Here is a 24461-nt window from a genome sequence, read left to right as displayed (position 1 = left end):
CACATTACTTGTGAAAAGAACATCAAGTGAAATATTTTGTTTCACCACAAAAGTATGTCGATGCAAGTTATATAAAACTTGTATGGGCCGTGGGCCACACCACCAACAGAAACCAAAACACTGGTGCTGTGGTTACATGTGTATGAAATGGAAAGTGTTTTATGATTTTGCTGCTTTAACATTTTAATCTGTCTATACATAAATATATATATTATATTTATATGTATTTTATAAGATAGAGTTTTTAAAATGTCAACAGCACAAATCATATATGTTAAACTACAGAGATTATTATACTGATCTTGTACTGAAGATCTAAAAGAAATAGACAAATATTCATCTATGTATAAATAGACCAGCATACATGAACTCTATAATAAATGCTCAACATTCTTCAGCTGCCCTCTTGCTTCTTGTCTTTTGTTGTGATTTTGAGAGATTGCAGTGGTTTGGTCCCAAAAAGCACAGCCAATTACAAAAATATTACATGCTATTAAAAAAGTAGCTTATTTAACCCTCGTGGTCAGTCATCAACCACAAACATTCAGCAATATCATTTAATATAAGAACCAAAAATAAAAATGCTGCCCAGTGAACAATAGCTCCCAACACCAAAGCAAAGTGAACATAAACTGATACATAGTGGCCATATAGAGGAGAAAACACGCCTAATTAACTCTATAGTCAGAGAAATTCCTCCTTGGTGTGCTGAATGTAAAGATTTTAAAGGTCCTCGACAGCTAAACAGCAATGTGACATACTATGTGAAGGAAGCAGACAAATATTTCTAATAGCTATTACCTTGACTAGCCTATAGGTATTGTCCATATTAGTCTTGATGGTGTGATGTTGAGTGGCTCTTTTTCTTTCTTAGTTGCAACTCACAAACTCTTTAATCCACATAAGCTCATGATGCTTCTCTAAATCCATCCAATCTGTTGAGTGTCTATACTTAACAGCCCTACTCAACAAATCTGGGTCAATAGATGGTATAGTGAAGCTACACAGTTGCTGTTTGTGCAGAGCAAAATTACCAGGAGAAGAATCACATCAGATTCTGGTTTAGTAACAGTTAACATCCTCATTATGGATGGACGAGGTGGAATAAAACATAACTGGACGAGAGCTTGAAGAAGTGAGATGGTTTGAGGATTTCATAGAGAAAATGGAACTCCAAGACCAATTGAAGAGCGATTGGCGCCGTTATTTTTGCGATCAGCCACCAGTGGAGTTTGACACAAGTGCAAACCATCATCTTCTCTGCAGTGAGTTGAAAAGTAGCTCTGTGAGGCTGAAGGGCAACTCAGATCCATACTGCAGCATCTGGACAGACGCTGAGAGTTGTAACAATCGGTCATTTGCCATGGATGCTAGAATAAGACTGGACAGTCTGAAGTCAGGGTATAATTCACCCTTGCCTTGCTGTCCCATGGATGGGATGTTGTACAACTATAACAGCCAAAAAGACCTCTGGGACAGTGACGAGTCACAGGAAGAAGAGTCTGCTCTGGACTTGGTAGAGCTGCTTGATGTAGAGGACGATGCACAGGATGAGGAGAGCTGGTAGGTGCCATGAGACTTTGTGGTCTGGTCTGACTTTAGTAAGGGTAGGACAATGTTAAATAAGACGGTGTAGTCCCTCATTCGTCCAGGAGTGTTCTATCGTAGAAAAGGTTTCAGTCGTAGTCATCTGGACACTGTTTTCAGAATCAAGACGTTTCGGCTCCCATCCGGAAGTCATTCTCAATTGAGAATCAAGACGTTTCGGCTGATTCTCAATTCTCAATTGAGAATGACTTCCGGATGGGAGCCGAAACGTCTTGATTCTGAAAACAGTGTCCAGATGACTACGACTGAAACCTTTTCTACAATGTTAAATGTAAAAAAACATGAACCCAGGTTTGATCAGTCGCCCAAGTCACCATACACTTTAAAAGAAATGTCTAGTGGCTAGTGAGGTGGGTGCTAATCGGGAGAGCTAACCTCACAATCTGACTCACAGGTTATATGAGTCTCCAAAGAAGCAGGAGTTTGTGGAGAGATCTGAGTCTGCTCTCAGATGGTGTCGACACGTCCTGGATAACCCCAGTCCCCAGACGGAGACAGCATGTCGTTCACTGACAAATAAGCTGGATCAAAGTAAGCAAGCAGCACAGACTCACTCATCGTCCTGCAAACATTTTTGATTAAAAAAAACCCATGCGCACTCCGCATTGTCAGGATCAAGCAGTCGCTTCTACAGACATCCTGCAGTTTTCCATCATACTTTTCAATCTGTGAACACAATACACAATGCCTCTGACAGTTTAGGTAATATAATAATAAGAGCCTTTTCTTTCTGAAATATAGCTTATAACTGGGACGGTGTAGTCCCTCATTCGTCCAGGAGTGTTCTATCGTAGAAAAGGTTTCAGTCGTAGTCATCTGGACACTGTTTTCAGAATCAAGATGTTTCGGCTCCCATCCGGAAGTCATTCTCAATTGTGAAAAAATTGGACGGGAACTAGAAATTTAAGCAACTCTGTGTTACATAAGCCCTGCCCTCAGGAAGGAATCTGCCTGAGTATCTGTTAATAGCTAGTTTCACCTGAAACTGACCTAATAGTTTCCAAGATGGCCCAGTAATCAGTAATCAGGCCTATTGTTTTCTGGCTGCATCTACTTCATCACTGTTAAGTACCTGATTAGCATGTGATTGGCCCGTCCCATTTTTTCACAATTGAGAATGACTTCCGGATGGGAGCCGAAACGTCTTGATTCTGAAAACAGTGTCCAGATGACTACGACTGAAACCTTTTCTACGATATAGCTTATAACTCTTCAACACTGATCAATGGAACGCAGTTATGAATCAACAATATCACATTTTTTAGGGCAAATTAATTTTTTTCTTTAATATCATATATTTTAGTAGCACATGTTTTGTATTTATTAATCTGCACAGATAACAATGAACTGAGCGTCTCCCATGACTCCATAACCACAAGCTACAGATTGCAGGACATCACAGATGTCCACATTATGGCTCGAATAAAGGAAGCCAGTGAGAATAGAATTATCTCAAGTATTTTTGATCTAGTATACACTGAATACTCAATGAAGGTTGGATTGCGATAACTTTGGTCCATATTTTTCAGGTTTAAGACAGGACTTTGTTTCCACCCCTGCCACTGCTTCACCTAGGAGAGGCCATGAGTCACCAGTGACGTTGCCATCTTATTTTGACACCACTGTTGAAAATATTGATGACACCACTCCAGGAAATAAAACTGAAGTGTCATCATCCTCTTGTTGGCAGCCTGGTCTATTGTCACTGAGCTCTTCCCCTTGCCAGTCTCCAACATCAGTAGCTAAGCAGGGCTGCCAAAGTCCAAAACTGGCCAGACTTCACCAGCAAGTCGCCCAGTTCAAACTGCTGAAACTCACTCAGAGTCAAGGTACACAGAGCCTACACAGTTTTTCTACATTATCTGTACTTTTGGTCTGACAGCTACAAACATTTTCTTTTCTATTTTCATTAACACCCTACTGTATTATCAGAGGCCTCATAAGATCTGATGATTATTCATTTTCTTGTGAGAAAGAGAGAACTTTCTGATCTTCGGTAAAAATAAAGATACTGAATCACTTCGAAACACAGGATATTCAATGAAAAAATGTCCAATTAAGGCATATTGTTTTTTAACTGTAGTGTTATGTTACTTACAAATGTCACTCCTATTGATAAAGTTCATGATCATTTTCCAGTTTGATAACACCAAGAGAAAAATGTCCTTTTTTTTGACAAACCTAAGATTCTTGCAGTTGAAATTCTGTGCGTGAACTAGATATGACCCTGATGTGTTTTGCAGCAACATCACCAGGCAGGACCAGGTCACCTCTGCGGACTAGCCTCCGCTCCCTCCAGGCTGTTAGGAACAGCCGAAGTTTGGAGATCAACGACTGCCAACCTGCTTACTCACACATCACTTACCCACCATCAGGTTTGGATCTATTGCCTCACATTTAAAAAAAAAAAAAAAGAATACACCAACAAAACTCAACAGTCTGCAGATATACATCTCCCTGCATCCTTAAATGTATCTAATTCATTTTTAAACATTTACCTTATGTGTCACGTCTGTCCAAGTTGTCCAAATTGTTCTGCTCTGAAACACACAGCACAGACATAGCAATAAAAAAAATACACAAATTGTCTTCTCAGGTGCATCATTAGTCAAAAAGGGGGCGAGTTGCTGGTCTCCATCACTTTCTGCAGCATCCATGAACTCCAATGGCTCGTTGCACTCAGTCAGAGACTCCTCAGTCCGGACGACAGCCATGGAGAGACTGCAGAGGTCTCAGTCTGTCAGCCCCTGCAGGATCCCTCACCCTGCTAAGGGATACCTGTCTGTTAATGGACGTGTTTTTGCCTCACCTGAGAGGTTGACCACCGCAGGTTGGGCCAGGAATGTGCCATCCACTCAAAGGTGAAAGGTGTCACCAGTGAATCCCTGATAGTAATATAATAATGATGTAGAATTGAAACATTTATGTCATATCTTGCATTAATTTACTTGTATGGTTGCCTGCATAATCTTATAAATAGATTGTGAAGGAATTCATCTCTGTGTTAGAATCCTTTATATTAGGCATGTTGCTCTGTGAGTTTCCATCAAATGATCTGGGATCTGAGTCATCTTCGTCTGCAACAGACTGTAGATAAAGATGCCAGAATGCGTAACTGGCACTGTTGTAAGCAACACCTGACAGAAGCATCCTGGAGGGCTGGATCTTATATTACCTAAGTCATCCTGTGCGGTGAAATGTTATATGAGCAAAAAGCTAAATAATGTGGACTATTGTAGAAAAATGTTGAAGGCATCATGTGTCAAAGTCATAAGAATGTAGAAATGTCAGGGGATCTGTGCCTACATAAATTCACCCATCTAAAATACCCGTGACATAATGAAAGTGGAAAATAATGTGCTGCAGCAATCAGTTTGTGCTGTACCAGTGGTTTTGCAAGCATGCTGTGATGCATGTGCATGAGCTCAACTAATTCTTAACATTGAACATAATATGTTTGGATAGAGGTGTTGGCACAATGTGAGGAATGTAAAGTTTATCAGTGTAGGTCATAAACGTGATTCATGTAGATTTGCTTATTTGAATGTGGAAGTGGAGTCAATGTTCACTTTAGTGCAGCTGATTGTGGAACAGACTGTTTTCTGCAGCGTTGTTACAACAGGAAGTGTGCAGTTCACACAGAAAAGAAAAATAGAAACAGGAGACTTGCAAAATAGGAAGCTTGCTCCTTACAAAGAAATAGAGGTGTAGTTTTGGTGCAGTTTCTTCCTAAAATGTATTCAATGTCATTCATTACTTTGACAGTGGCTAAATTTTGCTGATGTTTTTGTGTTTCCCTAACTTCTTTTATTCACTTGATATCTAATGACCCTTCAATCACCTACTGAAGTGATTATTTACAGGGAAATGCTTTTAGATGTTTATAGAAAGTGCAGGTCAAGTAGATGTTGTAACTTCTCGCAGGGAAGGTACCTTTCTCTTATTGTGTTCCAGAATCTGACATCCAATGCTGTTTACATTGCTGTTGTTTTCAACCTCTTTGATTCATAGCAAATCTATCAAGTCAGTTTCTGTTCAGCTCTCTTTGATCTGTGCTGAATGGGATCCATTAATGTGCTCTACATGTAGCACAAATTCAATGTTCAAAGAATGAAGTCATTATACAAATATTTATCATGGTGAACTGGTGGGTTATTCTAGTTCAGATGTGAAGTTGTCTTGTTACCTCTCATTTCACAAAAATACTAAAATGTAGTCAGTCCGGAATACTTTTGGAACAGAGACATTTAATAGTCTGTATACCGGATGTACAGTTTGCTGTTGGAGTACCCTCTGCTGTTCATAATGTTTAACATGTTTTACTGAGTATTGTTTATGAATTCATCCAGTAAATGCAGCTGAGGTGGTCTGACTGAACTCTAGGCAAGATCTTCTCCATAAATGATATCACTGCTTATAACCGAGTAAAACACTACAGAAATATCTACAAAACTGTAACTCTTTTGACATCTTACACTTAGAAAACACTGTTTACTATTAGTTTATAAGACAGTGATGACATAATCAGCACAACATAAATAAGCAGTTTGTTCTCGAGAAAAGCACAGGTGCAACTAATAACATCAATGATGGCTGCATTAGCATTAAGGCTGACACAATTAGTCGACTGCCAACAAATGAGCTTTTCTCCAATAAAATCATTGTAAATATGTTTGGACTGTTTGTCAGACAGAAAAAATATCACCTTGGGCTCTGAGAAACTGTAATGGGAATTTTTCAGTATTTTCTGGTTTAAAATAATCATTAGTTCAAGCCTGAGCCTTGTGGTTTGTTACCCCACCTGCACACAAATAATCTGTTACAATTTGCTTTTATATGTAAATAAACAGAGCTTGTCACAGCAGTGGTATGTGCCTTTTCATTTCAATGTAAGAACACATATGAACCAGACTAGGGAAAGAAGTAGTTCTGAAAAGGAAGAGATGGTTACTGTAACTGGCTTTCCTGATTCTTTCCTACACATAAGCTTAGCTAATGAGAAAATAATTAACAGATTATTAAACATGTCAATATGTGCAACTGTGTAACTGCCTGAATGCCTCTGATCCACCCCGATCACTGAGACAAGAGCAATTTTGAGTAAGACCACTTCAATAAACCAATGAGGTCAAAGCCATTGGAGAGTTAAGTCTATTAGAATACTAAACACAGACTGGGCTCCTGTAATGAATGTAAATTTCAACCGAGGAAGAGGAAAATGATTAGTGGTCTCTAACTGCCGCTCAATGTTTGTCGTTAGTAATATATGATTTGATGGGTTTTTTTTGTTTTGTTTTTTTTACAGAAGGAGCTTCAGTATGTTTATTCTATTTTTTAATTAGTCAGTTGGGCAGAAACAACAGAGTTGCTGAGCTATTTATGAGCGCAAAGATATGGATGAGTTAGAACTGTACAAAACAACTGAACACACACTTTCATGTCAAGATACTTCATGGTACACTATTCACTCAACATATAAAAGGCAAACTGAAATTTACAAGGTGCTGTGCCCTATACTGTAGGTACAGGAGGAAGCTATAAACATTAACCATCATTTACAAAAAAAGAACAATGTACAACGCATTTTCCTGAGAAATCTCCTTTTCTCAATTTAAAAACTGGGATTATAAACAATGTTTTCTTGATACTGTGTATAAAAAATAAAACTGAACTAGTTGTCAGAGTCCATGTCGCTATCTCCCCCTATAGATCTGAACTCTTCGCTCTCCTCGTCTTCACTGAGCTGGACCTGGGAGAGCACAGCTGGGCCTCTCCTCCGTGCTTCATCTTCTTCATCTTCCTCCTCCTCCTCGCTGATGCCGTAGTCTTCTCCGTTTCCCATGCTGGGCGGCATCTGACTCCGGCTCTCTGTCTCCTCATAGCTGCCGTAACTGAGATAGAAGAGAGGAAAGTCGAACGGGACAGTAAGAGGTGTTTCAAGTTAGAATTCTTAAGATTTTCATTACATCAAATGCTGACGTTGAAACTATTTATGGCTGCCATTTTTAAGCAATAGCCATTCAATGTATTTAAATTCTGTAATCACTCCGTCCACCATTCCCATGCTGGATTCAAATTACTTACCTACACATACTCCTTACTGTAATTCTATCCCATTGATATCAGCTTCACTGTGTATCAGAGCTGTATTAAGTTACTGCTAATAGAAAGTGAACGTTTCCTACTGCCACTGCTTCTCATGAAAAGCATTCAACTGGTGAAATATGTGGTGGCTTTTATTGTGAATCAGTCACAGTAAAGGCAATGTATTTGTCACTGAGGTTAGGGCTGACCACGACTAATCGTCAAAAATGCATCTACAAAACAAGACAAGGTCATGTTCAGCATTTATTTGACAGCAGATCAGTTTTAAATATTGCAGGGAGTAATAGAACAAGTGGGAGCAACCACACCTCTACTGTGTCCTGCTGTTGTGTTGTGTGTTGCGCCTGGTGCAGCATGAAATCAGATCAAGGTTGAAATTATTTTTGACTGACGTCTTTAATAAAACGTTTGGTTACGCAGTAAAAAAATACATCAGTTGCTCTTCTGTAGTATTTCTGACAAAGTAGCCACTCAAGGAGTGTTTGCTGTAGTATTAAACTGCATTTTCTGATATCACCAGTAAATCAACCAGGACTGATATCTTAAGAATTCCAACTTTAAGAACCACATCAGTACAAGCCATGTGATTCAGGTATAACAATAGATTACCTTAGATAACATCATTTCAAGACTTCCTGCGACAAAATGAGGCCTCTGGCAAAATAATTGGGAAAAGGACCATCTAGGGCAGCAAGTATTTTGTTTTTAGTAGATGAAAAAGGAATCTAAATGCTTATCTTCCCTGAAGAAAAATTCCCAAGTAACTTAAAAAAAGTTGCTATTTGACGTTTCAGAGACTTAAATCATCTTCATTCTTGAGAACTGTTATAGAGTACTGAGTGTGTTTGGCTCCCGGGCCAATTGTACCTGACATTGCTGTCTTCCATGTGAGGCTCATCAGGCATGTCCCCTTCATATGACATCATGCTCTCCTCCCGCTCCATGCCCATGCGGGCCATCTCTTGAGCTCTCCGTGGAGGTGCAGGTCGCACATCCACCTCTCTGTCAGAGTCACTACCACTCTCTGACAGGTGTATGGCTGGAGGGGACATACAATGGATCAGGATAAATGTCTCACACACACACACACACACACACACACACACACACACACACACACACACACACACAAAAAAGGCTGGACATGACATTCAAATATTTTTACAGTATATCTGTCATTCTCAGTTATCTATATTACACAGACAAAACATTAAATGCATACATTTTATAATGTTTTCACTTTTCACTGCACAATAATGCTGTCATCTTATATTCTACAGTCATTCTTCTGAACATGTTCTTGTGTTGATGTGAAACATTTAGCTCTTTTTTTTTGCTTTATTCTTTAGTATAGCTGTGACTATTTTCTGCTGCCGCCCCAGCACTGCGGGTGGACTTACAGGAAAAAGGGTTGTCGCCCTCCTCTTCGCTGGCATCATCCTCTCCGTCAGACATGAGCAGGTCCTGGTACAGCACGCTGGCTTGGGCTGGGCGGTTAGACCTTCCATCCTCTTCTTCCTCCTCCTCCTCGTCCTCCAGGTCATGCAACCGTCTGTGAGGTGGCAGTAACATCTCCTCTTCGTCATCTTCGTCCTCTAGATCTCCGTCTGCGTCCTCTGCCTAAAAAGACAGGACAGAAACATGTGTCATATAAATGACTAAGAAGTAAGCAAGCTGAAGAGTAAGCAAGTATATAAGTAAATACAATTACAACTCAAGAATAATAAATAATTTTAAATCTTTTTTTAATTAAATACTACAAGAGGGTTTTGGGGCACTTTCTGTCTGACACAAATAAAAATTGATGAAGGTGTGGAAAGAAATAGATTGTACAATTGTTATCTCATAAAAGTGTGTGAGAATTAAATGTAGTAGTGCAGTTCCTGATCAAAACGTGCCTGTTCAGAACGGCTGATTGGTGTTGCTGCTTGCAGCTTTCTCAGTATCATCGACCTGCAGAGTTCCAGACCCACCGTTTTAGATGTACGCAAGCGCCACCACTCCACCCCCCCATTAATCAATGAAGGTAGCCAGCTAACGTTAGCTTAATAACATTAAGTTAACCACTGTGGAGGGTTATCAAAACGCTAACATAGAACAACGCAAACTCAAATTAGCTGACGCCTCCTTAGCTGTAACCAGCGCTGTGAAGAGAGAAGATTAACCCTAACCTGCCCTTTACATGGCTCGGGGAACAACGTATTCACCAACTGTCGCTTAAACTCGTGCAAGCGTACGTCTGAACTGAACTGTGGGGGCTCTCTGGCTCTGCAAGGCGATGTTTCTCAGCTTTCTCGAGAACCGCTCATCCACACTACTTCACACTTGACACTGCACTTTTTTTGGGTCCTCAGCGAAGTCGATCGGATGAACGGTGGTCGAGAAAATCGAAGGACAGATATACAGACAGACAGACGGACGGACGGAGATTCCTTCCTTTTTAGTTAGATACATAATTTGATAATAAAAACCCCAATTTTAACTGCATCAGGCCATCCAACTAGAATGGTATGTATATACTTGTGTTTAAATGTACAGCAGCGGTGACCTCATATCAACTACATAACCTTTCAATAAATCTTTCTAAGTCTTTCTTACAGGAGCAGGAGTCTTGGGTTTGCCATCATCTTCCTCCTCAAAGCCTTCAATGTCCACATCTGACTCTTCCTCCCCGGGTCTTCTACTGTGGCGACCCTGAGGGGTAAGATGATAAAAGTCTGACAACACTCTTGCCGAAAGACTGAGCAAGAAGCAAACGAACTACTCTCATTTTACACTGTAATGTTATCTGTAATGTTGTGCTCTGAGGATAGTTTGAGGAGAGGTGGCATGTGGTTGCAAGCCTCATTTCTGTCTCTCTCCATACCTGCCCCCCTCGCTTCTCTGGAGCAACCACTAGAGGTCCCTCAGAGAAAAGGCTGCTGGTCTCTCTGGGAAGACTCCCTGAAGCCCCGCTGTCAAACAGATCAGCAGGCTGGCCAACACCACACAGAGTGGCACACACAAATGGAGAGACAGGACAAGACGGCAGGAGCAAAGGAGAAAAACAGGGTGGGAGAAAGGAGACACTACAGTGAAGAAACTAGATTGTAGAGATGAAATGTGAAAGTCTGGAAAGGAGAGTTAGTGCAGAGAACGAGTGAAGAAATACAAGGGCAAGGAGCACTACAAGGTGATGCAAGGAGACTACTGCATGTAGAAAAGTTTAGACTACCTGGTGGGGCATGTTATAAACAGCTGGAGGCCGAAAGTCTATTGTCAAGACAACTGGGAAACCACCATTTGCCAAGCTAGTAACTGAAAATTGGGCCCTGGCTGCTCTCCTACCTGCGGTGTGTATGGCCCCGGCGTCATTGGGTCCAGACACTCCAAGTCTGCTGCATCTAGAGCTGCCTCTTTAGCAGTAGAGATGTCCTTCTCCAACTGGGTCAAGTGCTCATCATACTGGAGGCACAAAAACAGGTGATTATTAAGACACTGATTTATGTTTTTCCAACTCATGAAAATACTACTGTTATAGATTTGGTTGTAAAGAGATGAACCTCATCCTGAAGCAGTGTAAGCAATGTGGCGAAATATGCAGCAATTTAATAAAAAATAAGAAAGTACAACCATCCATCTTGTATAAGTCTACACTATGACAATATTGCTATGAAATAACTATTCATTAGATAAAGATTTATTCAAAATTAGCATTTTTTAAAAATTCCTTTACATTGTTTCCAGCATTGCTTCGCAGCTGTTCTGATAATATGATAAAGCCCAGCCCAATGTAACTTACTGCATAAATACTGAGTCGTTAACATGACCCTCCCCCCGCCATTAAAAGAGCAAACTAAAAGGCAAAAGACTCCACATACCTCTGCCAGGGTTTGCTTGCACACATTGACAATGTCCAGGGCTGTCTTAGTGTAAGGACTGTCTGGGCCTGTGAAAAACACACAAAGATTATTTCTGCTTCAAACATAATCTATAGAACTCGGCTCTAAGTCATGCAGTTTTTAAGAGAGACCGACCTCAGAGGTCACGATAACAGTGATGATAACACATTTACCATTGTACTTGATGCTGTTGGCGTGGATGAGACTGACATCTGAAAGGAACGCATCTCGGTTCTGGTATTTGTGTTTGGAGATGTTCTGTTGAACCATGAAATACAAAAGTTCTTTCTATTACTGATATTAAAAATATCAGATGAGTATATTTGTTTCAAGGTTAACACCTTGTATGACTCTCACCTTGCGGATGCTCTCCAGGTCCATGGGGTTTATGATCACCTTATAATAATCGGGCACAAACTTTTTGTTGACAGGATGGTGAAATGGCCATGACTATAGTGAAGGGAAGAATTAAGGAATGAGAGGCAGATCATTAACTTGTTCGGCATGTGAAGTGATCAGTGCTCTCAAATTAATTAAGGTAAGAAAATGGTAAGAAGAAGTGACTCACATCGGGAACCACCATCATTTTCTGGGTCACAATGTTGTCCAGGATGAAGGAGAAGGCCACCTGATCATCATCATCCAGCAAGGGGTTAATGGCTTTCTCCAGCCTCACCAGCCTGTCCTCCTTCTACACACACACACACACAGGTTTAAATAGATAATGTGGACAAAATGGCAGCAAGATGTGAAATAGGACAAAACATTTACATTAACACTCACCTCTTTCAGTTTAGTATCGCACAGGTCCAGCATGGACTGTGCTACCTGTGTTATTGGATGTTTTGCCCCTGGTGGAACAAAAACAGAGATCCATCTTAAGACTTTGATGTGCGTTTAAATTGAAAGTCTAACTGAAACCAGAGTAAGTCTGATTTCAAGAGATAAACATGTTCTTATAGCTTATACCATTGTAGGTGGCGCTGTTTTTGACGATAACTTCCACTGCTTCACGGAACTCCTCCCTTGATGGATACATTCGCTTACGTACATTCTCCCGCAGCGTCTGCAGGTCCATGGGCCGTGTGATGATCTTATAATAGTCCTTCACGACCTTAGCATTGACTGGTGTGTGGAATGGATATGTCTACATAGACGAGGCAGAGGTAGTAAAGATGAGACCGAAAAGGAGGTGAATGGGAACAATGAAATGTTGATGTGGATGAGTGTGTGCCTGACAGATCTTACGTTGGGGTGATCCCGCATGTCATTGATGATGCTCTCTAGCACAGAAGACAAAGTCACCATGGGGTCAGTGCGTCTACGGTGGATGGCCTTGTGTGGTTTCTGTGAATATAAAAAACAATAACTGTGTAAAAGATCAGATAAAGGGATTCTCAGTTCAAAATGTGTTGGAAAGAGCTGTAAAACACTGCTTACATTGAGGTAGTCACAGTGCACAGCACTGCCTACGCGTCTCTTCTTCTTTGGTGGGAGCTGTTGCTTGGGGAACTTGAGCACTAAAGACTTTCTGCGCACCTCATCAGCACTGTAGAAAAAAACATTTTTTTGAAACTGGGTAGAGGCCACAGACCATCCATTTATTAAAACTGTATCTGAGTGACTGAGTGAAGATACTGCGCTAATTTATGAATAGCAGAATTTGCAGCACATGCAAAAATTTGCCATGAGTGCAGATCTGAGTATCTTTGATAAAATCCTTTTAATGGTAAGAGAGGAGGAACGAGGACAATCCACTACCTCTCAATGAGCTGTTTGCCCAGGACGATCTTGGTGCCCTCCACCTTAATCAGTTCCTCATTGTCGTTGTGGATGACGGTCTTTTCCAGCTCCTCCTCCTGCTCCTCTGTCATGGCAACTGGATTAGAAGGCGGGGCGTTGGTCTGATAGTACAGCGGGCAGAACTTGTTGGTCCTCATATGTCCAATGGCTCCACATGCTCCGCACTTTAGCTAGCAAAAAGAGGCAAACATTAAGGAACACGAAAAACAATCTGCCTGTGCTATATGATAATAATACTGAAAGAACAATACTACAAATTGACATAATATCTACACCAATAGAAAGCAAATTGGCCATAGGTTTGCATTTAGCTGGGTACCAAAGAGCTGGTGAGGAAAAAGTAAAGGAGAGGAGTATAGTACTGAATCAGCAAGCTTACTTTTACCTTGAGGTCTGGTCTCTCTTTGACCTTCTTGGCCTTCTTCTCTGGAGGTCCCTTGATCTTGTCTTTCTCTTGGTTTCTCTTCAGCCTCCTCAGCTGCTCCTGAATGCGCCGGCGCTCCTTCCTCATCTCTTCTCTGTGCTGCTCATCAAAGAGGGCAAACTTTCGTCTGCAGCCACAATGATACACAGTACTGGATGTTTAACATTCACTGGTTCAGTTGTGATGATGGCATGGGCCTAATTAAGTGGCATTTCTACGATATAAGCTCTCTAGCTTTCTCCTTAATGAGCTCCAGTCAGTTCCACTATGGAAAATACAGCAGCATTAGGCTGACCTGCTGGTTAACATTAGATTCTACACTATTGACATGCAAGACTTCTCTATTTCATACATATAGAGAAGCACTAATCTAACAACTATTTGATTTGATATAAATGCAAGACACAAATCTATGTTCTCAAAAGTATGTTGCGTGCTGCCGCATCAAAACTAATTTGCATACTAATTATTAAAGATTTGTTAAAAGTTGCAGAGCTATGATGTGAACTTTATCATTGCATCATTTTTAATTAATTAGACCCAGAATAGAAAGCAGACTTTTCATAATCAAAAATAAAACATCATAGCACCAAGCTATACAGATGTGAATAATCTTAGCCTGACATGGTGACGTCATAATAGAGCAGTCTAATGGATTCTTCCCAAGGATCAAATACTCACTGTAAGATGAGAAAGCTCAGTTTGATTAGTGAGAGACTCACATGAATTCATCATCCTTGGTGGTTCTGATCCTGGTGTAGGCGTCAATGACTGCAGCCTTGCGTACTGTCTCGCAGCGGACATATTCCTTGCCGTCCTCATCCCTGAAGGTGCGATAGATCTTGAGTCGTCGTCCTGTGGCCGAGGAGTTTAAGCTGGTGACGGAGGACGTGTCATCGTCCTTATGGGAGCTGGTTGACAAGGAGCTAGCTATAGAGTGAAGGGAAGTAAAGCTTACAGTTAGATACACAAACAACATTTTTCAACCTTACACAGCTAATACAGATGTCCTCAGGGCACCATTAAGATCTCTCTGACTTTCAGAAACAGACTCACACAAGCCTTTGCGCCGCTCCTTGCGTCCCTTGTTGTCACGATCATTCTCCTCGCCCATCAGCATCCTCTGCAGCTCCTTCCTCTCCTGCTCCTCCCTCTCACGGGAAAGCTGGGAGCTGGTCTTCTTGTTCTGCAGCATGTTCTCAATGTTCTTCCCCATCTCCTCAAAGTCACTGTCCTCTGCTGAGCTGCTGTCTGTGTCTGTGGAGAGCACCTCTGTCGACTCTAACACTCTGTGGTGGGGGTGCAACAAGGAAAAGGATTCAAGCTGTGCTCAGACAGAATCCTGAATAAAATATATAACCCTAAATAAGAGCCTCACTTGTTCTGTAGGTCAAAGATCCTCTGGCACTCTTCCTTGTAACGCTCCTGGTGTTCAGCAACAGAGAAACGAGACCCTCTGGCAAACTTGCTCATGGGTCCCTCGCCTGAACGCGCCTGCTCTGTGGACATGGTTCTCACCACGTCAATCACCTCCCAGCGTGAGAGCTTCTTGATCTAACACACATACAAACACATAATCACTGTAACAAGCCTAAAAGATAAGGTGAAAAAACCCTACTTGAAAAGTAAAGCGACATGCCTTTCTTGCATTTGTCAGCATTAACAAATCTCCAAAAACATATCAACTCTGACCTGCAAGCAGAGTTTGTTCCAGTTAGAGTGAATAAAAGACACGTCCTACACCAGTTTCATGTACTTGCACATCACCATGGTCTTACCTCTTCCTCTGGAACACCAAACTTGCGCAGCAGCTGCTTAGCATTCTTCAGTGACAGTCTCCTCAGGTCAGCGTCTGTCCCTGTCACTGTCTTCTTGGCAGGCTGTGGCTCTTTGTCATCCTGAAAAACAGCACAGAATCAAAGTTTTCACTCTCTATACATACACAAGGCAGAACATGGGGTGGCAGACTTTCACTTTAGACTGTCAGACCTTCTGTTGAGTGGGCTTGTTGGGCACTTTGACGTAAGAGAAACCCTCTCCACAGCCTGTAGGATCAGCCACACCTGTAACCTCCAACAAGCATTTCCCCTTCATAGCAGAAATGAAGGCTCTTGTTGTATTCCAAGGAGCTGTCCGCACCTAGGATGTGTGAGACAGGATCAGCATGGTGTAAATCTGAAATGTTTTTTGTTATCTCAAGTCTGGAACTCTAAACTTAATTATGAGGAAGCACATGGATCAATACCTCATCATCAATCTTCATTTGAAAATCCTCCTCATTCTCCTCGTCTGGAGCAAAGAAGGATTTCTCACCATATCCAGCATCCTAAAGGGGTAAAATAACTTGTAGTGAAGCCGTGCCACAATACTGATTTGTGTTAACCATGTGAAGCGATTTAGAGGCCGATACTGTTACCTTGAGTCTCTGCTCTGCCACCAACATGCTATAGTAAGCGCAGCACTGCTCTGGAGACACCATGGCCCTGATCTCCTCCTCTGTTGGCAATCTGAAGTCCGGCTTCAACACCCACCAGTTAGAGTCCATCCCTGGCATGGGGACAAGACACTGTTAGACATTTTATCTTACCTGCAACCTTACTCTTGATCAAAGAGTGTAGTATTATAACCAAAAATAAATAAATAAATAAAAACAAACACAAAACAACACCAAATTGTCCTTGTCAGAGTTTCCATTATAGGTACATGTATGTTAGACTTCTTGTCAAAGAAAAAGTATTGTAGAAAACCATGACTTGTTGATGTAAATACTAAACATTTGTACCCTGTGTCCTTATACTGTCCTTAGACTACATCTTACCTCTAGGGTAAAATCCATAGTAGGTGTAAAAAGCTCTTTCCCTGCTCAGATTCCTGTCTGTCAATTCAAGGCACATACACACACACACACGACGACACAGTATCTCTTTGTAACCTCAGCATTATCCTGATAACACATCTGGGTTAGATTAGTCAAACAAATGATAACGATCACTGAATGGCGGACGTACGGGGTGCAGAGTTAATGCATGAGCGTGGTCTACCTGTACGTTTGAAGTCAGCACAGAGTTTTAGTCGTTTCCTGATGCTGCTCTCTGAGTGTGACGGAAAAGCTTTCTTTATATCCTCCATGCGGATTCTCCGGGGCCGATCCTTGCTCTTCCAGAACAAGCGGTAAATGAACACCTACAGAATATAGATGTGACAGTTATGCATTTGGAACAACAACAGGTCGAGTTTCTGGGAAAGGTCAGGTGAATAAACATACCTGTAAGAAGTCTCTGATGTGGGTATTGGCTCGTTTGGAGTTTGGCCCTGGAACCTCATACAAGGGGCACTCCTGACCAACTACAATAATGTCCACAAGCTCTCTAATGTAGTAGCCGTGTCGCGTTCGTAGAACTAAGAAATCAGTCTCGGGCATCTTGTGCACGTAGATTGGAGCACGGAAGAGGTTGTTTTCAAATGCCTAAAAGAAAAATGCCATGATAACAGACCAGTGATGCTTCACATATTTACCTAATCTGAAAACTGAATCTTGTGCTGACCTGGAGCAGCTGTCCGGGATGCAGAGAACCCAGGAAAGGGGATGTGTGGCAGTACACAGTCTCGCCATATTTACAGTCGGGTGCTCCAGGATCCTTTCCAGGTTTCTGAAGAATACAGTAACAACGCCACAATGTATTTTAACAACTCTATCCAACAAACAAGTGACAAGTGGAAAATGTGGCTTCTGCAAGTTTCATTTGTTCTGCAAGTTTAAATGCGATGATCTAAAATTAACACCAGAATAAAATACACAATTATACAAATTGAAATAAATGTGACAGTCACATTATTTTCAGTTTTGAAAATAGGATTTAAGACATTTTCAAACTTTCTAAGACCTATGCAAAGTCGTGAGTGGAAAACAAAGACTAGACTCACCCTTTTGTAGTAGTTTTTGATCTTAGTGGCCATGCCGACTTGCATGATGAGAGGGGCGTATTCTTCACTGTACTCTGCCAGGATCAGATCTCCATCTTTGCCTGTTAAGTCCTGTGGGGTTCGCATGAAGAACATGTCTCCTCCGCCTGATGCCTGCCGCTCCTGCTCTCGCATCTATACGGAAAAAAAATCAACACATACACTCAGTACACCATTGATGTGGCACAACACTACAAGGTTATCTGAGAGTAATAGTGCTTGTTTTGAGCAGGGCTCCACCTTAGCCTTCTTCTTAATGTGTTTGAGCAGTGGCTGGACAGGATGGGGACCTGGCTGAGCCAAAGCTCCAAAGGAGTACTTCTTCAGAGTCGGTCGATGAAACTGGCGCAGCTTCATGGGCCCCATGTGAGTAGGGAAGAAGGGCTGCCTCAGCTCCAGTGCCGGGATGGAGTGCTGTTAAAGACACAAAATTTCCTCAATCGAATTATACGATATTCTACATTTCAGCTTACATTTCACAGGTTATGGCTCTGTGTCTCTATATGATTTGGCAGGATTTTGTCACAGTATTTACAATATAAATTAAGATTAAAAGCACCTCCATGTTGATCATGTGCTGTCGGCTTTATCTTTATTTTTGTGGGCTGCTGCTTACCTGTATGATGTTGCCACCGAAGGTCCCCCTCAGGCCCTGCTGTTTCGGATAGTAGAACTCATCATTGGAGAGGTTCCAGGGGTCCTTCACTTCAGGCTGGGACATGTTCTGAGTGGAGAGAAACCATATTTCCCACTTAAGGTAATGTCATTCAAACCTTCCATTCATGTTTGAAATGAATTGTTAGAATACTGCTCAAGTTAACCCTCAAACATAATAGTGTTTAAGAAGAATTCTGTTGCCTCGGGTGCAAATATTCTGTCAATTTCATTTCGCCATATCTGCTCCTTCATTATGTAGCCTTGATCTTCCTTAGTCATATTTTATCATTTTACCATTGGCCTGCCCTGATGAGGCGGCGTACCTGCTGTGGCTCATCTTTTATCACCCCAGTCTTCCCCAGCAGGATGCGGCTCTTTTTGATTGCCGTTTCCTTCTTATTCTCTTTTGATGGGGAGTTGGAAGTCATCTCCTCCTTTTCATTAGGCATTTCTAAAAGAGACAACAGTTTGTCAAAAATAAGCAGACTAAAAAACATTATTGTAGAATTAAAAATATAGGCGCAAGTTCACAGTACTCCTCCTTTCTATTTTCAATCAGACAAAGCCCATATATGCGATTTACCTAAAGTGCACACTATCTTCCTCGGTGCAGTGACAACATTGTATTTTCAGGTACAAAATAATGCAGATCTCCACATAGTCTTCTCAATACTGGTTTTGCACTTTATCTTACAAACCAACATTAGATACAGATGTGTATTGTATTGTTTTCATCATAAAATAAATGTGCTGTAGGTCACATAAATGAATGAAACCTGTATGTATATAACACATGTTTTGTATATTTTGTTTGATCATGGCAAAACAACCCCATCTCCTTCTTATGATTATTCACCTTTCAAAAACATGACACCCCCCCCCCAACAGAAAGTTTACAAACTTCAGAAAGGTCATACTGTATATTTTACATCAAATCCCAATGAAAAAGCAAAACAGAGGTAAATAAGTAGCCTAACAAGATAGGAAATTTGAATATACCTAGGATGATATTTTCATCATTAGGATCCAGTGTGAGAACAGGTGGCATGAGCATGTGATCCATCTCCTGGTCATCCCAGATAATGTTATCTTCCCAGCGTCCATACACCAACTCCTCGTTGTCAATGGGGAAAATGGAGAACCAGGGAGAGTCTTCTTCATGAGAGGCTTCGGTGGGACAAAAACAAATAAAGACAATACAGAAAATGAGAAGTTTGCCTGACATAAAAAGGTCTGGTGAATCTATTATTTGTATTGTGACCTAAAAATAAACTCACCTTGATTATCATGGTTGTTTTTTTCCCGCTTAGAGCCAGAGATTGAAGAAGCCTTGGGCATGGGTGGAGGCGTAGGTGGCACCAACAGGGAATTACTTCTTGTCAGACCTGTAAGATTAAACAGATTATTATATTTCTTTTACACAAATGAAATATTACAGCCTGCTGCTCCACCACCATCAACTACCACCGTTACAATGTCTTTGTAAACACCACCCAGGTATAGTATGCTGTTTGCATCACAAAAAAAAAGACCCATTGCAAGATTTACTTCTATTTTTTCCTGGTGTCTTACCCTGCTGTGCGTTATAAGCATTGGCATTGCGGGTCATGCTAGAGGGCAACCATCCTGCCAGGCTGGCTCGCTGAGTCTTGGTGCCCTTGTGTTTTACTTCCTCCCCATTCCAGATAATATCGTCCTCCCATTGCAGTTGTGTGACCATCAGGAAGAGCTCATTCTCAAGGGCTTGTCTGTCCTTATCTTCATGTTCATTATCATCATCATCGTCGTCGTCTCGTCTCAGAAACTAGAGATATATTACACAATATCAGTAACAGAACCAGTATAATTTTTTGTGTTACGGCTACAGATGGCCGTGTCTGCATACCTCATGTGCAGTCTCTGTTATTTCTTTATGCGTGTCCTGCTTCTGAGGCTCACTGGATTCATTTTCCTTTAGCTTGAACCCGTAGTTGAAGTTGCTTCCATCCTCAGAGACGCCTAGCATGTCGTACCAGAGCTGGGCTGGGCCATATCTCCATTCTGCTACTTTAGGTCGAGACTCTGTCTCCTTGTCCCCATCACCACATGTTTGTGAGAACTTAGATTCTACTGGAGCCATCATGGTTATCTGGACAGGACAGAAAAGCATGTAAAGTGCTGGATACAATGGCATATTACCAGACTACTATTAGCTGACATTGTGAGAGCCTATAATAGCCCGTAACAATGGACGATTTACCTCATCATCAGAGAGACACTGCTCTGGGGGTGGAGGGGGCGCGTACTCGTAAATCCATCCAGACTTCTTCTCCTGGCTTTGCTCTATGGGCTCTCCTTCTGGAGGAGGTGTCCCAGGCTGAGGGTCTCTGTGCTTCCGCTTCTTCTTCCTGCGGGCACTCCTCCATACTGATGGCATGTTCTTTCCAGGACCAAATAGCCGTAAGAACCTAAGCACCTGGTAGTACATCCAAGACAGTGGGTGTCAGTGCACTCCTTCATTATAAAATGATGATGATAAAATAAACCTTTAGCATGTGTAATGATACATTTCAGCTCAGCAAAGTGCCTGTAAAGATGTTTTACCTTTCCAGGCCTAAACTCTGGGAAGAGCTCTGTGACACCTGGCAGTGCTTTGGCAGCATCTTTCTGCATGATGCCAGCAAGAGGGAGGTTGAGCCGATCTGGGGGGCCTCCAGCCCCCAAGCCCTGGCAGGGACGGTCAGTTTCTGACTCAGAGTCTGAGGAGCTGCTGAAGTCAACCTTATCAGCCGTAGAAGATGGCGCGATGATGGAGGGCAGGATGATGCCATCACCCTCTTCCCCAACTGTGAGGAGAAACAGTGACAGATCACAGCAGCAGTAGAGACAATCAAACTTCATCTTCAGATATTTGTGATCTATAATACTTGAACCTAACCTGAATTGCTACTGAGTTAACTATATGATCAAGTGTAGTATGTGTTCTTCAGAGGCAATCTAAACCTGTGACAATAACATCCACCCAGATGAAGTAGCAAATTCACTTCCTCACAGACTCCAGAGCTGCAGCTCTGTAAACAGGGACTAACTATGAGTAAACATGTCCTTACCATTTGTGCTCTGAGAGGAGGGTTCCTCTTTCTTAGCAGATGTAGGAAGACTTGGTGGTGGCGGAGGAGGCATAAGCTTAGAATCGATATCCTCGCAGTCGGCATCATAGTCATCCTCATCATCTGAGGAATTAGAAAAAATTGTTCAGTACATTAAAATAAATAGTAAAAGTAAACTGAAGGTCCAAAAACATTTTGGAATGAAATGAAATGAAACTTGTGGTAAAAAACAAAATGATATATGGTGGAAAAAACTAAAGTAAATAAGTAAAGGTGTTTTTTTGACAGCAAGATCTTGTATCAATTACGTTTTCTGATGTTTTGGGGAATTTTTATATAAAAACATCTTTATTTATAAAGATGAGATCAGATTTATACATCTTCAAAAAAATAAAAATAAAATAAAAAAATTAATTGAGCCTAACAACAACCAAACACAAACATGACTCTAAGGAGCTGTAAGTTTATCACCTGTTTTCCTGCTGGGCTGCAAAGACCCCATTGCCTGACGGTACTTCTTTGTCTCATCCTCAGCAACCTCACTGATGTCAGAATAATCAACTGCATCTTCAGTGCTTTTCACCCAACCTGGAAGAGGAGAAATGTTGAAAATGTCAAACCATCCTTTTCCTGGCTAAATGAATGCAAAGTTCCTTTTTATACTTAGCCTAACCTTCTGCATCCACACTGCCAGAGTCTCTGTTTTCGTCTTGATCATCCTCCGAATTGGCAGTGATCTCTGTAATGAGTGAGCCCAGACCCAGATTACCCAAACCAGCCAAATGCTTTTTGGACTCCTGGGGTGAGAAGAAATGGCAGAAACAGAACAGAAAGTTACAATAAGCACTGAAAATACAAAATAATCAGGTTCTAACAGTTAGTCATATAAAATAGTACATTGTATAAAATTTCTACCATGTATTCAATAATATTAGTTTAAAAGCTATGCATGATACTACTGAAAAATTACTTAAGTGTTGCTGTAGAAAAGTATCTTTAAAACACCCACATTGTCCAGAACACTGTCATCCTCTAGCTGTCCATCTTCATTGATGTTTCCAAAGAGGAAGCCAGTTAGAGAGAAAGGGCGATCTTGGTCCTCATCACTGTCCGAGTCCGACATCCTAAATGGATAACATTCAGTTTAGGCATTTGGCTCATTTTCTTATGCTGTGTGACTAGCGACATTAGTGAGAAACATCACTATGATCCTTGAATCACCCTGCATGAGTGATGCATCCATGCTGAATTTCATCAAGGACTACATGTCAAAGTTATTATTTTTAAAGTTAATATTAAAGTTTTGATTTTTCTGTCAACTCTCTTGGCTAAATTAAGGTTTAAATATCTGCAAGAACAGGGACAGTTCACCCCAAAAATACACATTTGTCCTCTTACCTGTAGTGCTGTTTATCCATCTAGATTGTTTTGGTGTGAGTTGCCAAGTTTTGAAGATATTGGCAGTAGAAATGTCTGCATTTCTTGAATATAATGGGACTATATGGCACAAGACTTGTGGTGCTCAAAGCGCCAAAAAATAAATTTGAAAAACTCAACAGCAACATCTCTATCCAGAAATCATGACCGGCTACTCAAGATAATCCACAGACCTTGTTGTGAACAGTTTCATGTAGGAACTATCAGTAGAAAGAAAATATAAACTGCTAAATAGCTGAGGAAATAGCACTACAGGTAAGAGGAAAAATATGTATTTTTGATTTTGGGATGAACTGTCCCTTTAAAGCTGGTGTTTTCCAGTCAGGTGTACTGCTTCCTCTTTGACCGGAGGATCAAACACCTGAACTAGCCAATGAAATTTCACTTCGTCCCCTTACCTTTACCCAGAGTTGCTGCTGAATTGCAAATGTATTTCTTACCGTTGACACTTTAATTGTCTGTTTCTGCATTACAGTTGGTTTATGTCTGCTTCACGACATGTAGAAGCGTTAACTGTTTACTATCGTTACAGCCTGTTGGCATTTTGGTAACGTTATTCATTCTCTTGTCATTTTCCTCAATTATAAAAATGTGCTGGGACAACAAACTGCTTAACTTAACAGTCCATTTTGACCTGAAGCTTTGTTAGAGACAAACCTGATAATGTTATCTGTGCAGCGTTAGCTAGTTCCGTTCGCTACGTTATATTAGCTAGCTCGCAAGCTATATGATGAAAACAAAATATCAGAAATGTCATAGATGCAACTTACACTTACCTTGCGGGACCTAGTTTAGATTTAATCAGCGTGTGTTTAAGCCAGCTTGCTGTATCTGCTGAATGCTAATGATAAGTATAGTTCATTAGCAGTTCAGCTTAGCTAAGTTGGCTAATGTTAGCTAACGTTAGATAAAATTACTTAATAAGTTAACTAAAATCTATGTAAACATCTTTACTACGTTTGCCTGCTTCAGCTTCGTGAAGTCAAAAGACAAATCACAAAAATGCATTTAACGCGGTCACCCGGGTTCGGTATACACTTTTGTTTTTAATTATGTCGGGCACTGCAGGCAAGTCGGCAACACCGTTAGCTAAGCTAGTTAGCGATCGTAGAGTGCAGTGACCCGGATGGACAGGGCGAGGCGTTCAGGCACTCCCTGTAACGTAGTAAACTGTCAAGTTTGCCACAAAGAAGCGGACTCTCCAATATCAACTAATACTGTATTAGTTGACAGCATGTAAGTATGCATAACAGAGCGCCGCTGCCTTTCTAAGGAAATATTATTTTATACTGCATTGAATTTTAGTGAATTGCTGCCCCTATTTATCCCATCAAATCTTTAAAGTTTTATTTCCCTTGCTACCCTTGATGCTGTCCTTCCTTCCTACTGCATTTTATGTTTTGTAGATGGCAAACAGTTTATGTTCAATGTCCAATGAATTATTACATACATTGTTTATATGACTAGACACATTATGTTTCTTATGTTGGACCT

General features: G+C 41.1%; 2 protein-coding genes across 6 annotated transcripts; one reads left to right on the top strand and one right to left on the bottom strand.

The window, feature by feature from the left end:
- Nucleotides 1-382: 382 nt before the first annotated feature.
- LOC122888818 (SLAIN motif-containing protein-like) lies at nt 383-7036 on the top strand. The gene is made up of 5 exons (XM_044223708.1): nt 383-1563; nt 2003-2139; nt 3138-3437; nt 3852-3983; nt 4205-7036. Exons 1-5 carry the CDS (start codon nt 1166-1168, stop codon nt 4471-4473), a joined length of 1236 nt encoding a protein of 411 aa, XP_044079643.1. The 5' UTR covers nt 383-1165; the 3' UTR covers nt 4474-7036.
- Nucleotides 5836-24112, bottom strand: taf1 (TAF1 RNA polymerase II, TATA box binding protein (TBP)-associated factor). Of its 5 annotated transcripts, none has more exons than XM_044223703.1 (41): nt 23744-24112; nt 22540-22654; nt 22204-22327; nt 22002-22118; nt 21531-21653; nt 21025-21266; nt 20681-20896; nt 20327-20569; nt 20014-20245; nt 19719-19826; nt 19441-19608; nt 18765-18892; nt 18401-18508; nt 18025-18198; nt 17746-17919; nt 17367-17471; nt 17087-17287; nt 16863-17004; nt 16238-16368; nt 16067-16147; nt 15811-15960; nt 15600-15719; nt 15200-15375; nt 14878-15110; nt 14544-14751; nt 13777-13948; nt 13356-13567; nt 13035-13143; nt 12843-12941; nt 12564-12741; nt 12378-12445; nt 12163-12285; nt 11952-12044; nt 11768-11852; nt 11574-11641; nt 11041-11157; nt 10580-10687; nt 10312-10407; nt 9114-9333; nt 8581-8752; nt 5836-7499 (listed from the first exon to the last, which is right to left on the bottom strand). In XM_044223703.1, exons 2-41 carry the CDS (start codon nt 22651-22653, stop codon nt 7280-7282), a joined length of 5958 nt encoding a protein of 1985 aa, XP_044079638.1. In that variant the 5' UTR covers nt 22654; nt 23744-24112; the 3' UTR covers nt 5836-7279. The 5 variants fall into 5 exon arrangements, with proteins under 5 accessions (XP_044079638.1, XP_044079639.1, XP_044079641.1 ...); XM_044223704.1 differs by having other exon boundaries at nt 13783-13948; XM_044223706.1 differs by lacking the exon at nt 10580-10687 and having other exon boundaries at nt 13783-13948.
- Nucleotides 24113-24461: the final 349 nt, after the last annotated feature.

The sequence above is a fragment of the Siniperca chuatsi genome, linkage group LG14 (genome assembly GCF_020085105.1).
Source record: "Siniperca chuatsi isolate FFG_IHB_CAS linkage group LG14, ASM2008510v1, whole genome shotgun sequence".
NCBI lineage: Eukaryota > Metazoa > Chordata > Actinopteri > Centrarchiformes > Sinipercidae > Siniperca > Siniperca chuatsi.
This window is presented reverse-complemented; position numbering and strand designations above follow the sequence as displayed.

Coding starts and splice junctions, on each gene's coding strand:
- LOC122888818 (XM_044223708.1), top strand. CDS start 1,166: ATGGAACTCCAAGACCAATTGAAGAGCGATTGGCGCCGTTATTTTTGC. Junction 3,438..3,851: donor GAAACTCACTCAGAGTCAAG/GTACACAGAGCC, acceptor TGTGTTTTGCAG/CAACATCACCAGGCAGGACC. Junction 3,984..4,204: donor CATCACTTACCCACCATCAG/GTTTGGATCTAT, acceptor TTGTCTTCTCAG/GTGCATCATTAGTCAAAAAG.
- taf1 (XM_044223703.1), bottom strand. CDS start 22,653: ATGTCGGACTCGGACAGTGATGAGGACCAAGATCGCCCTTTCTCTCTA. Junction 17,005..17,086: donor ACATCAGAGACTTCTTACAG/GTATGTTTATTC, acceptor TATATTCTGTAG/GTGTTCATTTACCGCTTGTT. Junction 10,408..10,579: donor CAGAGAAGCGAGGGGGGCAG/GTATGGAGAGAG, acceptor CTTACCCCTCAG/GGTCGCCACAGTAGAAGACC.